The 18677-nt window shown below is 39.1% G+C and overlaps 1 protein-coding gene and 1 pseudogene across 9 annotated transcripts in view; one reads left to right on the top strand and one right to left on the bottom strand.

The window, feature by feature from the left end:
- Positions 1-18677, bottom strand: part of adgrl3.1 (adhesion G protein-coupled receptor L3.1) — a 385181-nt gene that overhangs the window by 181892 nt on the left and 184612 nt on the right. For all 9 annotated transcript variants that reach the window (XM_088342694.1, XM_088342696.1, XM_088342697.1 and 6 more), the window contains exon 5: positions 13876-13985. In XM_088342694.1, coding sequence (XP_088198820.1) covers positions 13876-13985 — 110 coding nt within the window. The remainder of the gene's footprint in view (positions 1-13875; positions 13986-18677) is intronic.
- On the top strand, positions 15390-16154 carry LOC148361888 (uncharacterized; annotated as a pseudogene).

Here is an 18677-nt window from a genome sequence, read left to right as displayed (position 1 = left end):
TTCTTTAAAAAAGATGAAATAGATTGATAGTTTGAAAGGAATGTTATTTGTTCCTAAAGAAAAAAAAAACTGTATATAACTTGCCAGATGGACACCCACGATCTCACTGACTTTGCTTTCATCTTTCCCACAAAACCACTTGTTCTAAGTTGAGCAGCATCCCGATACCAGAGATTGCTTATCGGGAGGAGTTGCTCTAAGCCGCATGCATTTTTCATGAGCAGGGGATTTAATGGCTGCACATGTGTTTGCGTGTGCGTTTCCATATGTTTTGCACGTGTTTGCGGGTTCTAATGACTTTTGACACTGGAGTGCATCTTGTGCAAAAAACGACTATTTTAGGATCTAAGAATCCAATAAAGTAAAACATTTGTTTTGAAACATGGGAATATTATAACGTGACACTAACTAGCGCTAACCGAACAAAACATGAAAGAGGAAGTCAATAAAGTATATGTTGCAATTCCAACTCGTTCTAACAGAAATAAATCATGAAACAAAAGATGACACACGAAACCTTCCCACATGTGGTCAGAACAACAACTAGAGTGCCATTATGACGTGACAATGAAACATAATTATTTAACATTACCTAGGCCACCTGAACAAAACATGAAAGGGGGAGGACACAAGATATGCACGTGTGTGTTTAAAACAAAACGAGTGTCAAGATGACAAGGCCATGAAAAATAAAGTTGGAACATAAACTTCTTCTAACTGAACAAAACAGTAAACAACAAAACATATCTTAAAAAAAAAATTACTGCCAACAGGACAAAACATAAAAAAAGACAACATTCCCATGTATGGACAGAACAACAATTAGAATGTCATGGTAATGGGACCATAAAATATCATTGTGCAACACTAAATTGGTCTCTCAACATAAAAGTTGAAGCAGGATATGCATTTGCACATGAATAAAATAATGAAGGTGCCAAAAAACAACAAAAAACACACATGACATATAAAGTTGAATCACTAAATAGCTCTGCACAAAACATGAAAGACCATAATCGGAGGGTATGTTATTACACGTAGATATAATGAAGAGAGTTTGCCAGGACAACAAGCCCATAAAACAAAGTTTAAAAAGTAACGTCTTCTCTGAACAAAACATGAGAGAAAGAGAAAACACAAGATATGCACTCATACAATGATAGAACAAAGATAGTGCCAAGATGACAATATTATGAAAAATAAAGTCAGAAGACTCAGTTGCCTATACTTGACAGAACATTAAAGTAAGACAAAACAGGATATACACTTAAGCATAAATTGAACAATAATAAGTGTAGATCGATCTATCTATCTATCTATCTATCTATCTATCTATCTATCTATCTATCTATCTATCTATCTATCTATCTATCTATCTATCTATCTATCTATCTATCTATCTATCTATCTATCTATCTATCTATCTATCTATCTATCTAAATTGAACAATGACAATGATACTGTCAAGACCATGAAATACAAAGTTGGAAGCAAAAGTGGTTCTAACCGGACAAAATGTGTTAGTGACACCACGCCGAATATGCACTTACGCTACATACGAATAAAAACATAACAAGAGTATTTTGATGATGAGGCCATGGAACATATTGATGGAACACTGACTGGTTCTTAACGCACAAACATGACAGAACAAATATGAAAGACATACTCACACGTGGATAAACATGACAGTACAGAATGACAGTATAGAATGACCAGAACATGACAAAACAAGACACAACTGTCAAGGCATGCAAAACGAGACAGTGTCAAAGGATAACAAACATCAGGCAGTCTTTCCTGCCCATAAAACAGCTAGCGCTGGCACGCTGTAAATGGAAACTATGGACATTGAAGGAGGACTTCAATTGAGGCGCGTCTTCCTTGCTATCCTTCATTTGCACCAGGTTGCCTCCCGCAAATGAAAAGGGAGCGTCGGCAAGAAGTGTAGCAAATGGCAACAGAAAATGTCATACAAATGCCATGCAATTTGTTTTGCTAGTTCTCGTGTTCCCACATTATTTAGCGAGCTCATTCCCAGACATCCCTCCTCATCATTTTTGCAGAAAAGTCCTGAAAATCAGCTCTCGTGAATCACCGGATTCCAGTCATTTCAAAATAAATGGCTCGCCTTTTTACACTTTACACCAGCCATATTGAATGAATACACGAGATTTTTTTCTTCTGGGTGGATGCTGAGTAACCTCTCACAGCGCCACACGCAGTTAGTGGCGGACAGAAGCACTACAGTAATGTCCTGTACTAGGAAAAAAGGTGCACACAATACAAAATCTAACCTACAGCAATGTACGAATATTTTTCGACATCCCATGAAAAATTGTCCTATCTACCGTTTTTCCTAAGTCGATTGGTCGCAAGTAGGGGAGCGTCTGTACATCTTTACATAGCAGCCAATACCAGGTCACTACCTGAGAACTGAAACGCTACAATGTCATTTGAGGTCCCCGGCAAGTAGCAAAATAATATGTTAATAGAAAAAAATGAATAATGATATATTTTTTCAGGATGTTTTTGATCTGCTCGGTTCTGCTTTGAACACAGAAACTCACACAGACAAGCATATCGACGCAGCGGCAACCTCACCTTTCTTGTGCAGCGGTGTGAAGCCAATTAGCATTTTTATTGAAAACGTATGCTTTATTAAGGATGTATCGGAGGGGGGTCCAAAGAGAAGGGTGAATGTGTGTGCCAGTGCTGGAAACACAATCGTGCATGTATTCGCGTGTTTTTTGTGTGTGTTTTGTGTTTTTTTGCGTGTGTTTTATGTGTGTATCATGTGTTTTAAGTCTGTTTCATGGTTTTTGTAGGTGTCTGTGTGTATTTTGCGTGTGTTTTCTTTGTATTGTGAGCGTGTTTTGCGTGTGTTTTGTGTGTGTTTTGTGTGTGTTAGTGTGTCTTTTGTTTGTATTTAGATATGTTTTTTGCGTGCTTTGCATGTTTTGTACGTGTGTTTAAAGTGTGTTATGTGTGTTTTGTGTATCTCATGTGTGACTTTTGTCTGTATTTTGCATGTTTTTGCAAGGGTTTTTTCGTGTGATGTAGGTGTATGTTGTGTGTTTTTAATGTGTGCTTGTGTGTGTTTTGCGTGTGTTTTGTATATATTGTTTGTGTTTTGTTTGTATTTTGCATGTTTACAATGTGCGTTTTACATGTGTACCATGTGTGTTTTGCATATCTTGTGTGTTTTATATGTGATTGCATGTTTTGTTGTGTGTGTTTTGTGTGCATTTTGAGTGTGTTTCATGTACTTAATATGTGTCCTGTGTGCGTTTTGTGTGTGTTGTGTGTTTGGTTGCATGCGTTTTGTGCATGTTTTGCATGTTATTTCACAATTGTAATGCACATTTTGTTTGTGTTTTGCATATGTTTTGCTTGTGTTTTGCATGTATTTTGTGCGTGTTTTACGTTTTTTTTGTGTGTGTTTTATTCGTGTATTTTGTGTGTTTTAGTTTCGCATGCGTTTTTTTTGTATTTTTGTGTGTTTTGTGTGTATTTTGCATGTTTATTGTGTGTGTTTTGTGTGTGTTTTTGTCTGTGTTTTGTGTGTATTTTCCATTTTTTGGTTTTACGTGTCTATTTTTTGACATGTATTTTGCTCATGTAATGATAGATAGATAGATAGATAGATAGATAGATAGATAGATAGATAGATAGATAGATAGATAGATAGATAGATAGATAGATAGATAGATAGATAGATAGATAGATAGATAGATAGATAGATAGATAGATAGATAGATAGATAGATAGATAGATAGATAGATAGATAGATAGATAGATAGATAGATAGATAGATAGATAGATAGATAGATAGATAGATAGATGGATGGATGGATGGATGGATGGATGGATGGATGGATGGATGGATGGATAGATACTTTATTCATCCCCGCAGGGAAATTCACATTTCCAGCAGCATCTCTTTGCCGAGAACAATACAATAATAAAGCAAAAGGATGTTATGTGTGACTTTTGAGTGTGTTTTGTGACTTTAAAACCCCTGATGTAAACAGCTTGCCCAACATCAATTACAGTTTTTTTGTTTTTGTTTTTGCTTTTGTTGTTTTTGTTTTTTCTATCTCATCATTATCTTGTTTCTTTCTTTGGTTTGCTCAGGTTCACCTGACATTGGGTCCCTTCCATGATCCTATTTTTTTATAAGCCTATTCCTTCCAATTCTGGGCCTGTCTAGGGCCTGGCTCGTCTTTTATCAGTTAATTTGCTATTTCTGCTCTTTGTCTGCTGGCCTTGTCTAACCTATTTCTGTCTATCGCCTTTTGGGCTGTCACTCCGACTCTTTTCGCTTTCCTGTTACGTCTCGACTCGTCTGGTCTGGAGAACACACAATCGAAGAAATGCGCACACACTAATCGTGTCATCATGATGGAGTTCTTCCGAGAGCCCAATTTGACAGAAACCTTTAATTGGACGGACAAGAAGGTGATTTTTATCTTTTAATTAGCCTCCCTTCCACGCTGATCACTATTGTTTAAAATTGACGAGTGCGGATATTGCGTAACTTATCAGTGGCTTTTTTTTTGGTTTCGTTTCCCGCAAAATGTGAGAATCGGCTAATTGCTTCATGATCAGATAGCTTGCGATGATGACGCCGATGATGAGAACGAGGATAGACACGAGTGTCTTGGATAGGTGATATCAATGGAACAATGGATGAAGTTGCATGTCCGGTTAACATAGCTAAGACTTAGCATATCCACATATCCGTAGGGTATTTTAGTACATTTTTTGAGTCTCCTTCACTCATGTGTACAATTTTTTGGCCACAACACGATCCCTGTGTGTCTCCTGTCTGTCTCCTGGTGTGTCGTCTGTTTAATTTGGTCTTTTATGGTCTCACCCTAAGCATATGTCCTGCGTCAACCCATGTTCATGCTTTGTTAAGTGAAAGTTAGTCAGTTTTTCCTACATACACGGGGTGTCTTTTATTCCTGTTTTTGAGCTAGTTATTATTCCAACATATACAATGTATATTTTTATGTTTTGTTCATTTGGAGTTAGTCAGGGTAGCTACATATTCCCTATTCCTTCAGTGTCTTGCTTTTCCTGTGTTATGTTTTACGGCACTCCCATTGTTCTGTTAGCATGTGGACATGGACATATTTCTTGTGTTGTCCCGTTTTCAGGTTTCTGTTGGAACAGACTGAAGATGTCTATCCAATATGTTCCCTGTGTCATCTTTAGAACTACTTGTTATTCCAAAATATCCAACGTTTTCATATTTTCATAGTTTTATTTATTTAGATCTTATTAGTGTTTCAACACGATGCAGTGAGGATGGTTAGTCCAGACTGTGTTTGAGTAGATTTGTCTTTGAAGATCTTAGGAAAATGTGTTGTTCTCTTTTTGTAAGCTCCGCACAAATTGAAAAAAAAGTAATAATATGTTCCTCAATGACCATTTTTACTTATTTATCGAGTAGAATGGATATAACAAAATATAATTCTTGAAGGAAGGAGAATCTGTCATTGAATGACTATGTGGTTCTGTTTGTGTACACTTTATCAATGATCTTATTTACTTATTTTTCAAGAGTTAGTGATATCATACAAATATTGAAAAGTATCTACCTTGCACTACAAAAAGTAAATTTTATAACAATGAAGGCAATATGTTCTTCTTTTGCTCGTTTTAAGTATTAGTATCCTCATTTTACCTAATATTATTCCTCAAATAAAATGAAAAATAAGTAAGATAAAATATGATCATTTTATTTGCTTTAATATATTTTTAGTTTGCAGTGTATTATATACATTTGATCAGTTTACATAGGGAATATATTCGGACTATTTAACGGAAAATATGTTCGAATATACATAAAAAATGTGTTACCTACATTAAATTCCTAGGGTGTAACTATCAGAAGACATTTAAATAGATTATTTCAATTGCAAAGCAGGCCTTTTTAGTAGACTTGCACAGCTTGCAGCCAGTAAACACAGTACAGCTGGCCAACGGCAGGCCAAGCGTGCCGGTTGGACTAGCATGCAACTGTCAAACACTCGTACCGCGGAGATACGAAGCTAACGCTGGCCAAAAAACACAGAGAGATTTGGAATAACGCCAAAATCCAGAAGCACGGAGAAGGAGTTGAGGAAGTACTTCAAGCCCCCCTAAAAAACGGGGACGTCCATATTGTCCAGAACACTCAAGTGTACCTAAAGTAATGACCAGGTTGGTAAGTTTATTATACAAATGAAAATGTAGTTAATATCTGTTGAAAAATTGAATCAGTACTATAATCTGAATACCCCAATATTGCAGTAATATAAGTTGATTTCTTTCGATTACTTTTGAATTACTCCAAAGCCAAATATGCTATTAAAAAATAAATAATATACTTTTAAAAATATTGTTCAAGATGAATAAACGACGTCTCATCTCATCTCATCTCATTAGCTGTACCGCTTATCCTCATTAGGGTCGCGGGGGGGCTGGAGCCCATCCCAGCCATCTCCGGGCAGTGGGCAGGGGAATAAACGACGTAACCAAGAAAAATAAATGGAGAAAACCAAGGCCAAGGAGTTGCTTGTAGTCCTACAAAAATTGCTTACATTTTAACACATTCTATAGTTTATTTAGCCAAAATAAATCTTTCTCTTTCCCATGGCAGACAAGATATGTTTTAGTTTACATTAAGAGGACATTAAGCCAGCCAATATTGTTTTGAACACACACGTGTTTATATTTGAAATTTTTAACCAATACTTGTATGTCTTGTGTCTAAGCTCAAGTTTTACTTGTTTGAAGTGTGGAGGCCAAACCTCTTAGTAATATTCAGATTTAGTAGACTAGGTAAAACATTCTCATAATATAACAGTACAGTGGTAGTATAGAACACCAACTAACTGCAAAATACAAAAAGAAGACAACCAATCTTTTTTACTAAATGTCCCTGAACTTATCACCAGCGCGCAACTGTGCTGCCTTTGTGAGACCGCAGGCTCAATTCAACAAAATGAGTGCTGCATTGAAGGAAAAATAAAATACGGACAAAAACGAAAGTGTCTTTACCTGCAACAGTGTATGTGTTGGCCATCGCTACAATTTCAGCAACAGATACAGAAATTTCAACCACGCCGCATGCTCTTTTCGTCTTTCTCGTGCCAGTGATTAAAATCATGAAAGACAGAACTTGTCTATTGGCTCATTATTTATATGCACATATACTTTTAAATGCAATTGTGATCCTGCAAATTAGTGATTATTTTAATTGAATGCACATGTAATTTGATTATGTCTTTATTTATTTTTTGTAACTGTAACGGAATACAATTATATGTATTGGTATCCTAATTACATAACGCCTTTACATGTATTCTGTTGCTCCCCAACACAGGTAACGGGCTATGCTCACCTAGCTTGGTGGCACGACGTGGTGTTTTATACGAGTACTGCAAATAATCAAGCTCGTAAATTACAGTGGATGGTTTCAGAGTTGATGTGCGGGTGTACAGTGTTTGCACTTTCACTGCATAGGTGATACTCGACGTCTTGTCTGAAATCTGGCTGCACTAGGAAAGAAGCTGTCTCCGAGCCAGTTGGTCCTCTTTTTGAGGGACCTGTAGGGGCTACAAGAGGGCAACAGGTCAGGTGGTGGAGTGTCTTTTATAATGTTAATTGGTCTTCTACGGTATCTCAAGCTGACAATGTCTTCTAGACTGGGTAGAGAGCAGCCTATTAGCTTTTGGGCTGTGTTGATTATTTTCTGTTTTATTCGGGGTTGTTTTTTAAATTTTGTTGCTGTTTTTTAAAAAGCAATACAAGAAGCTGGATTTCATTTCATAAGACATTTGCTGCAACGACAAGTTCTGGTAGAATTTTTACCGTTAAAGGAAGAGCTAAGCAGTTTTAACACATATTTGAAAAGGAGCGGTATGTCCGGCCCAGGGACCAGATACGGCCCATGATCAAATTTTTACTGGGCAAGAGCCTCTGTCATATAATAAATAAGTTGTGGCCCACCAGTAATGTTAGGGCCCGGTCACACAGCCGTTTGCGGCTGAATCACGGCCAGAAATTTCTGCCTGTGAGGCGGATGCTATTGGACGCTTTGAGATCGCCATACAGACGAGATACAGCAGTGCTTAACACGCGGTCGGAAATTCACGCGTGGTTGGCAGCCCGAAAAAGTTTTGCGCCGCTCAATACTTGAGAGCACGGATACACAGCCTTTCACGGCCGTATCGAGGCTGAATCACGGCCAGAAATTTCTGGCCGTGGAGCAGTCGCTGTTGGGCGCTGTTGGACGCTTTGAGACCGCCATATAGACGAGATACAGCAGTGCTTTACTCGCGGTCGGAAATTCACACGCGGTTGGCCGCGCGAAAAAGTTTTGAGCTGCTCAAAACTTTGAGCACGTGTTAACCGCGGGCGGCACACGAGGTAATGACGCGGAAATGACGCGGAACGACGAGCTCTGGCCGCGGCCAGGGCGTGGTTACACATGGGTAGTATGGGAAATTTCAGCGGGTAATCGTGGGTGGAGCATGGTCATAGCATGTTCTGCGCCTGTATCGCAGTGTTATTACGTGAAATTAGCGTGTTACGCGTGTGACGGTCAAACGCCTTTCTCCGCGTATATACAGCGCGATTTGCCGAGCACACGTCAGTTGTGCTCGAGACGTCAAGGGGTGGACATGGATCCCCGTCACCGTAGTGACCTCGTCTTAATCCGTTTTTATTTCTTGACATTTATTTTCATTTCATAACAAGATAATAAAATCAAAATGAAAAACTATTACAATAATAACATATTGGCTTCTTCGGTGCCATAGCTTGAAATCTTGATCTTCACGGGACTGTGTCTTGAGCGGTAATGATTTCTACAGCCCGGTGTTATGCCGAGAAGTGCATCCCTGCCGAGATTTGCATCCCCTCGCTACTACAACCACTTTTACCTCGTTTTATCTCACTTTTATATCACTTTTAGGGAATGTAATGGCGAACATATAACCAAAACCACTTCGTCTTGCATTTGTTGGGAATGTAATACAACTTAAACCATTCCGTCTTTGTTTTTGTTGTGAACGTAATCGAACGGTAATGCACACCGTATATAAAATCCTCCCCCCCTCGCGTGAACGCGCATTCTGCTGCGCTTCCAACAAAAGCGATCGTATTCTATATAAAACGCTTATTAAAACAATAAAGCGAGCTAATTATAACAATTGGGAGATCCTAGTCTATATAACGCGTTTATTTAAACAATAAAGTGCGATCGTATTCTACAAAATGCGTTTGTTAACGCGGATGAAAAAGTCACCAACGTAAATGCACGCTTCCAACAAAAGCGATCACAGCAGAATGCGCGTTCACGCGAGGGAGGGGGGGGGGGGGGGGGATTTTGCGTAGGAGTCGGATTTGGGCACAACACCGGCTCGGGAGCTTTTATACCCGTGGGAGAAAATGACGCGGAAATGATGCGATGAGGAAGCGGAACAGTCGCCAGCGTCTGTTTTGCGGGCATACCACCGATGAACAGCGGGTTGGCCAATTTTGCGCATTTTCCATCGCGGGCAACCACGTGCAAAAAAAATACGCAAAATTTTACCCGCGATACAGACGCAAACGGCTGTGTGACCGGGCCCTTAACCGCAGTATAGAATATGTAAGTGCTGCTGCTTCTAGGACAAGTGGAAATTTGAGGTAATTTTTATCACCGAAATCCAAAACAACTGTCTCCCTAATTTTCCAATTGACTGTGGCTGTTTTTAAACAATATCATATCATGAGGCACGACCAGACGATATACAAAGACTGAAAAGGAAATAAGCGCTGTGAAAGGGTGATGAACTGGAAGCTGCTTTAACACCACAGTAGTTCTTTTTCATGAGACCCTGAGATCTCAAATGAAATTGCTGCAAAGGTGAGCTAGGAGGTCACGACGCTGATCGTCAAGTACTGCAAACAATTCACGGAGGGGGAATGTATCAAAGACTGTTCAAAGAATGCCAGGCGTAATAGTAGCTCCTCACACATTTTCAGCTTACCAAATATGGCCCGCTTTCTTAAAAGTTTGGACATCCCTGGATCAGGAGGAACAAACATGCATGTTTTTTTTTTACACATCACTGAATTTAAATTAATTACTTTATGTAGAGAACATTTTCAAAAAAACATTGGGAATAAGATAAATTGATCTAACACTATGCACCAAAGCCGCGATATAGGAAGCGCGGAGTAGCAAGAGATCAATGCATTTTTAGCAAATAAATTCAACGGAAACAAGAAGGAGCTCAGAGTAAAAACACCCACGAAAGGCACTTTTAAATGTGTGAAGGGGCATTAAAAGGGTATCGGGTTATGTTTCCATCTACTCCAGAGAGGGCTTCCATCGTCAAATTATTTCATCTGCCGGTCATCCTAGATGGTAGGCGAGCGCCGTTTAGACTGCCATAATTGAATGCATCAGAGTGGCCAATCACCCTGGCCGCTGGACGGGTTTGGGTGTCAAGGCTCACGTCGGGGAAAAAAAAACAGTTGAAAGAAGTATCTGGTATCGGCAGCACTTTGGAAAACGTTCAAAGGAGAGATCGTACGTTTGCGGTACGCTAATGGCGACATAATGCTATACGTCAGCAACCAGCAGTAGGACAATTTGAAGCCCGGAACTTAAGCGTTTATTAAAGTACTTGAGTTCAACTTGATAATTTTAATCTCTTTTTGAATTAAATATTTTTTGTTGGTAATTGGATGGACCTTGATCTGATCGAGTGGTTGCTCCAAAAAATAATCAACAAATAAGAAATTGCTACAGTTACTCAGCAGTTTTTCAAGAAATACTTTTTTACTTTTACTTAAGTAATTATTTGGATGACTTCTCTTTACTACCATCTGAGTCATATTATTCTGAAGTAACAGTACTTTTACATGAGTGAAATTGTTGGCTACCCTACCCAATTTTGGTTGCGTGTTAGACATAATTTTTTCATATATTTTTGCAATGATGAATCAGCCAAAGAATATTACTTGCCAAAATCGCAAAACATATGTTACAACAGGAATTATACCCGAGTCGCAGCGGTAAGAGCACTAAGTCCTAACCAATAGACCACCAGGGATACGTGTAATATAAGAATATATATAAGATACTTCAGCTCATTGTCAAACTATTTTGATCTACTGTTGCCATTCGTTTCTGGGACCCTGAGTGAAAAATAGTGTGATGATAAGATGAAATCTGATGCCTTTTCGTGCGTCATGTAGTTCACTGGTGGTCCAGTGATGAGCATTTGGCACGCTCACCAATGCGACCCGGGTTTGATTCCTTTTGCAACCAACCACAAAATTCGGGGCTTAAAAAAAGTGAAAAAAAATGTATGGGTGCTACATGGGTTAACTATCAATAGTAAAACTAAAGCACACCGAACTTCATTATTGTCCCTTGTATGTGCAAAATAAAAATGCAATTATTGCTAAAAAGCCAATGAGTTCTTTTGATAGTGTTAGATAGATAGATAGATAGATAGATAGATAGATAGATAGATAGATAGATAGATAGATAGATAGATAGATAGATAGATAGATAGATAGATAGATAGATAGATAGATAGATAGATAGATAGATAGATAGATAGATAGATAGATAGATAGATAGATAGATAGATAGATAGATAGATAGGCTCCATCTTCTCATCAATTTTAACCATCTTCCCTGTCCCCGCTGAAGAAAAGCAGGCGCAAACCGTGATGCTGCCACCACCATGTTTGACTGTTGGTTTGTTGAGGGTGATGAGCTTTGCTGCTTTTACGCCAAACATAACGTTTTGCATTGTTGCCGAAAAGTTCTATTTTGGTCTCATCTGACCAGAGCACCTTCTCCCACATGTTTGGTGTGTCTCCCAGGTGGCTGTGGCAAACTTTAAACGACACTTTTTATGGATATTTTTAAGAAATAGCTTCGTTCTTGCCACTCTCCCATAAAGGCCATATTTGTGCAGTATACGACTGATTGTTGTCCTATGGACAGATTCTATCATCTCAGCTGTAGAACTCTGCAGTTCATCCAGAGTGATCAGGGGCCTCTTGGCTGCATCTCTGATCAGTTTTCTCCTTGTATGAGCTGAAATTTTAGGGGAGCGGCCCGATCTTGGTAGATTTGCAGTGTTCTGATATTCCTTCCATTTCATTATTATGGCTTGCACAGTGGTCCTTGGGATGTTTAAAGCTTGGGAAATCTTTTTGTATCCAAATCCAGCTTTAAACTTTTCCACAACAGTATCTCTGACCTGCCTGGCGTTTTCCTCGTTCTTCATGACGCTCTCTGCGCTTTAAATAGACCTCTGAGTCTATCACAGTGCATGTGCATTTATAAAGAGACTTGATTACACACAAGTGGATTCCATTTATCATTGTTAGTCATTTAGATCAACATTGAATCATTCAGAGATCTTCCCTGAACTTCTGGAGAGAGTTTGCTGCACTGAAAGTAAAGGGGCTGAATAATTTTACACTCCCACTTTTTTGTTTTTATTTGTGAAAAAAGTTTAGAATATCCCATAAAGTGTGTTCCACTTCATGATTGTGTCCCACTTACTGTTAATGCTTCACAAGAAATTACAGTTTTAAGTTGCAAAAGGTCACAAAGTTCAGGGGGGCCAAATTTTTTCACAAGCCACTTTACATGTAATTTCAATAAGTCTGTTATTCTGTAACTGTAACAGAATACGATTAATTTATTTGGGTATCCTGATTATGTAATGCCTTTAGATGTATTATGTTACTCCACTAGTCTGTTCACCTCTAATGTGGTGCTGTCGTCTCATTTTTGACATATGGCAAAAATGAAACCCATGCGGGGCACTGGAGCCGCTTTTAAGATCTCTCGCTTCACAATTGTGCCATAAAACGAAAGCAGAAGTCGCGGTTTCTGTCTGACAAACCCTAAAAGCTTCGACGTGACAGCAAAACATCAAGGACAATCTTCGAAAACTGAAAAACCAAAAGGCTTTCCTTTCAACTCACAAACACTTGCTGAGCTTGAAACTATAGACCACATTTGCCAGAAAGCAAAAACCACCCGGATTGTAATCGCTAATTCAAAGTTCATGTGGCCATCTGTCAACATCCCACCCTTCCTTTTTCAGTTGGATTATTTCTGGCACATTGTTCCTTAACACTTAGATTTCCTTTCATCAAGAAAACATTAAAGGGACAGTGTTCAACATGTGGTTCCTCCTGTTAGTACAAAACAACTTCGATCCAGTAGAAAAAAAAAACATTGGTTTGAATGTCAGGCAAAATAAATGAAATATCATGCCAATGTTTATTTTGAGAAAAAAAAAATATAGGTTGAGAAATTTGTATTTTTTTTACAATGTGCAATCGCCACTTTTTGTTCGGCATCTTGCCGCCACGCCGTGCCGTTTATTACAGGCACTCACCCTTACAACACAACACAGTCCCATTTAGTGGTCAAGTATTACACATTAGGGATTTATAGCAAGCTTGCAAACTTCTGAAGCAACCCGTCTGGCTTTTTTCCACTGACTACTGCATAGTATCTTAACATTTTTCTGTTAAATGTTGTGATTGACCAGGCAAGGGCACAGTTTTTTTCTTTTGACTTTGTTAAAGGCCCAGTGTAATATTTGACCAATAAATAAGACTGTTTTGTCTAATGCAAACGATTCCACTACTTAAAAGAAATACACATTTCTCGACCTATGATATATATATATATATATATATATATATATATATATATATATATATATATATATATATATATATATATATATATATATATATATATATATATATATATTTAAATAATTTAACCGCAAAAACACATTCCTTAAATAAAATCACATAGCAGTTACGAAACATACTTACTGTAAGGAACACACTCATACTGGACCTCCAGGTACTTGTACGTTCCGGGACAAGGGTCTGGAAAAACATCTGGACCGGCCACCACGGCACATTGTGTACGGTTGTTGCATCTGGGGGAAAACAAGGGTATGGAGCGTTACTTTAAAAATGTAATCTGATACAGGTACTAGTTCCCTGTTGAAAACATCTAATCAGTAACATAATCTGAATACTATAATATTGCAGTAATGTAACTTCATTACTTTCAATTATTTTTGCATTACTCCAACACCAAATATTAAAGTTGTTTGTTTTTTTTAAGTGGAGATGCCCAGCGTCTTGACAATATTCAGATATACTGGAAAGTAAACCATTCTCAGAACAAAACAATACAGTAATTGTATAATGGATCTGGACCAAAGAAACAACTGCAAAATACAAAAAGAAGACAATGACATTTACTTAATGTCTTTGAACAAATCATCAGCGGCTACTGTGGTGTCTAGGGCTGACTGAATTTGTAGGCTTGCGCCAATTCAACACATAGGTCCTACATTAAAGGATAAATAAAATACAGACAAAAAGAAAAGTTGTTTCCCCTTTCCACCGTGTGAGAAACATGCAATCTGTACAATCTGCGCTACAGAAATGGCTTGTGCACATCGTGTGAGATCTCTCTGTCTCTCTAGTATCAGTAATTGAGCAGTGTTAGGAATAATGTTACAAAAGACGACGTTACGTAATGGCATTATTGTTTTCAGTTACAGTGTTAACTTGGAATAAAATGAAGATAGTTTCAATTGTAACGAGTCTGCTCTATTTATTTGATGTTCGAGAACAGCGCCCTTAGGAGCAACAATGCATGTGTGTCATTCATTATTATTATTGTTTTGTTCATTGGGTGGTGCACGCTATTTGGTGGTAGCAATGCTTGTATTGTAATGGAGGTATCTGATGCGGAAAGCCAAAATATCTTTTGACCGCTACGTTAAAGTGTGCCACACAAAATCTGCCCTACATGAAAGCTGGTTTGTTGTTAACCCTTGGTTCGTGTGTCTTTTGTTTTGAGGAACAAGCTATTGAAATGAGGTTTGATAAACCTATGATCCTCAGTTACAGTCACTGATTTGAGAAGGAGTAGGATAGTCTGATTGGCTGGATACATGATGAAAGAAGTATAGAATGTCTCATTTGTCTCAGGTTGTTAGATTTACACTGCAGTGCTTAACACACTTTGTTGTGTATTTTATTATTGAACTGTCATAATTTCCAGTTCCGGGTTATCGAGTGGCGGGAGTTTTTGTGTTACTCTCGTCGTCGCAACTACGAGATCGATTCAGATTCCTACTAAAGCAGAATTCTGGAGAGAGATTTTTTATCTCGAACAGTTATAAAGTTTAGGTAAGTATCTCGGACGATTGGCGTAAGGTAAGTGCAACTGTTTTACAGTCGCGCTGCTGCTGATCGCTGGTGAAGGGCAACCCCTCCCACGGCTGCTAAGACGCTGTTCGGCTTCCGACTGCTCACAAGTGAGTATGGGTTGTTGTAAAGGTTGCTCCCGCTTCCGTAGGCAAGTAGCCCTTCTAGAGGGACATGTCCGTGAGCTAGAGCAATTTAAAAGGAAAATTTTAGGTGCCGTGGACACCACTGCTAGCGTGGGTTGAAGCGAACCTGCTAGTGCGGTTAGCACTAGCCCTAAACGGCATGCTAATCGCGGAGAGCCAATTCAGACACATAATAAGTTCAGCCCCCTAGCTAGTCCCACTCCACTCCGGTCTACTGGCTCCCGCATCCTCGTTATAGGTGACTCCATCACCCGTAACATCAAGCTTAGCACCCCAGCCACGGTTATGTGTATTTCTGGGGCCAGAGCACCTGACATTGAGGCTGATTTGAGGGAGCTGACATGCAAATCTAGACACCAGGACAGGGCTAGCTACACTGATATAGTCATTCACGTCGGCTCTATTGATACTAAAATGAGGCAATCTGAGAATACAAAGAAAAATATTGCTAGGACCTGTAATCCCGCCAGCAAGATGAGTCGGCATCGAGTAATTGTCTCTGGCCCCTTGCCTGCGAGGCAATGATGAGAGGTTTAGCAGACTAGTCTTGCTGAACCTCTCTTGCTAAACCGCTGGCTGTCAAGTTTCTGTAGTCAGTAGGGATTTGGGTATGTGGATAACTGGCCTGCTTTCTGGGGCCGACCTGACCTGCTGAGGAAAGACGGCCTTCACCCTAACTGGGAAGGTGCTCTCACTCTTTCTAAAAATATAAATTACTGTTTAAGCCTTCCATGACAGGGTACACTAGTGCAGGCCAGGTCACAGGTGATTAGTGAATCTGTGGAGTCTGTAATGCTAGAGCTAACTAACACTACTGTATGCTAGATCCATGCAATTCACATAGTTTTTGTAGTTTAGAGTGTTCCATTGCCTGCACCAAACACCCTGATCTGTACTCTTCTATAGCATCTTTTTTTGTGCTTCTGACCTCTGATTGATAGGTGAGGAAAGAGAAGAAATAACATTATTTTCTACCACTAGTCATCCTGTTACTCCACCTGTCAACAATATTCCTGTGGTATGGAATTCGGGCTTATCTGCCGTAATGCATGGCACAAGACTGGCAATATAATCCTGTGGAGGTTACCACTAAGGTTGCCATTAAGGTTCAAAACTCGGGAAAGGGTTCAGCTCAGTCCACAGTGCTGAAGCTTGACCTTCTGAATATTAGATCACTAGCCTCCAAAGCTTTACTTGTCAATGACCTTATTAATGAACACAATCTTAACCTTATTGGCCTTTGTGAGACCTGGTTAAAACCAAATGAGTTTGTAGTGTTAAATGAGGTTTCTCCCCCTAGCTTTGTGAGTTTGCACTTGGCACGACCATGCAAAAAAGTTGGAGGTGTTGCTCTTATTTTGGAAGGTAAGTTGAAATTTACTCCTGGTACCCCTACTGTTTTTAAAACGTTTGAAGCACTTGTTATGAGGTCCTTAATGTCAACGGCAATTTTTTTAGTTGTTGTGTATCGCCCATCTGGACCATACTCAAATATTTTGGATGAATTTTCGGTACTGTTAACAGACTTAGTAACTTATGGGGACAATGTTGTAATAATTGGTGATTTTATTGTTCACATGAACTCCCCATCAAATTCACTTGCAATTGCTTTTAAGTCACTGATTGATACATTTGGTTTCAATCAAATAGTTGATGTGCCCACTCATAAAGATGGGAACATTCTAGATTTTGTTCTGACCCGTGGCGTAGTAGCCTTAAATGTTACAGTGTTACCGTATCCTAATGCCATCTCTGATCACTATCTTTTTAAGTGGGAGGTGCTGTTTAATGTTTACTGTGAAAAGGAAAATTTAGGCTTTGGCAGTCGCAATATCCGCCCTACAACGGCATTAGCTTTAAAAAACTATTACCTATGGTAACTGCAGCCTTCCCTTTGTACACTGGGTCTGTTGACTCATTACAAACAACTTTAATACTGCTTTGGTTAATGTTCTTGATTCTATGGCGCCCCTAAGGCATAAATCTGGACTTAAGAAGCATACACCTTGGTTTACTGAAGAAACCAGGTCACTTAAACAAGGTTGCAGAAAAATTGAACGAAAATGGCGCACTACAAAGCTGGAGGTCTCCCGACTGGCCTGGTGTGACAGCTTGCTGAAATATAAAGTAGCTCTTGCCTCAGCTAAAGCATCGTTTTTCTCTAAGATTAATGTTAAACATAAGAATAGTCCGAATTTTTTGTTTGACACAATGGCGAAACTTACCAGACAGCAACTTAATCCAAATAGTTCTTCTTGTTCTGCTAATGACATTATTGAATTTTCTAATAAAAAAATTCAACTAATCAGGAATGAAATTTTCAAAGAACGCTCCGTAACCTCCTCCTATCTCAAAGATATGGAGGTGTTAGGTAAGGACAGTGTCGGCGATTGTTCAGAAACACTCTCCAGTTTCAATGATTTGTCACTTGATAGTCCAACACAGATGGTGAGTAGGGCCAAAGAAACTACTTGCCTGCTTGGTCCGTTTCCAGCTTCACTGGTGAAGGATCTGTTTGGGATCTTAGGACCATCAGTTTTAAATATTATTAATATATCGTTATCCTCGGGTATTGTTCCTGTTGCCTTCAAGTCTGCTGTCATTAAAACCACGCTTAAGCGACCTAACCTTGACCCAGAAAGCCTAAGTAATTATAGGCCAGTGTCAAGTCTGCCATTTTTTTTGCAAAATTACTTGAAAAGGTCGTCGCACAGCAGCTAAATGACTTCATGTCAGAAAATAACCTCTTTGAAACTGTCCAGTCAGCATTTAGGGCAAATCACTCTACTGAGACAGCCCCGGCTAAAGTAACCAATGATATCCTTTTAGCAAAAGATTCCGGTGACTCATCAATGTTACTGCTGCTGGATCTCAGTGCTGCTTTTGATACTGTCGACCACAACATATTGTTCGTCTGGAATGCATTGGTATCTCAGGAACTGTACTCTCATGGTTTAGGTCCTACCTGTCAGACAGGAAGCAATGCGTTAACTATGGCAATTTGACCTCTAAACAATCTAATGTCCCCTGTGGTGTTCCACAGGGCTCTGTACTTGGCCCCCTTCTTTTTAGTATTTATATTATCCCGCTTGGTGACATTATCCGCAAGTATATTAGTTTCCATTGCTATGCAGATGACACTCAACTGTATGTGCCACTGGAGACAACTGGTCAGTTAAGTTGTAGAAATCTGGAGGCTTGCCTTACTGAGATTCAAAGATGGATGTCCCTCAATTTTTTGCGCCTTAACCCAGAAAA

Source organism: Urocampus carinirostris, chromosome 8 (assembly GCF_059441175.1).
Source record: "Urocampus carinirostris isolate Australia breed hairy pipefish chromosome 8, RoL_Ucar_1.0, whole genome shotgun sequence".
Lineage (NCBI taxonomy): Eukaryota > Metazoa > Chordata > Actinopteri > Syngnathiformes > Syngnathidae > Urocampus > Urocampus carinirostris.
The sequence above is the reverse complement of the archived record's forward strand: the minus strand, read 5'-3'. Positions and strand labels throughout refer to the sequence as shown.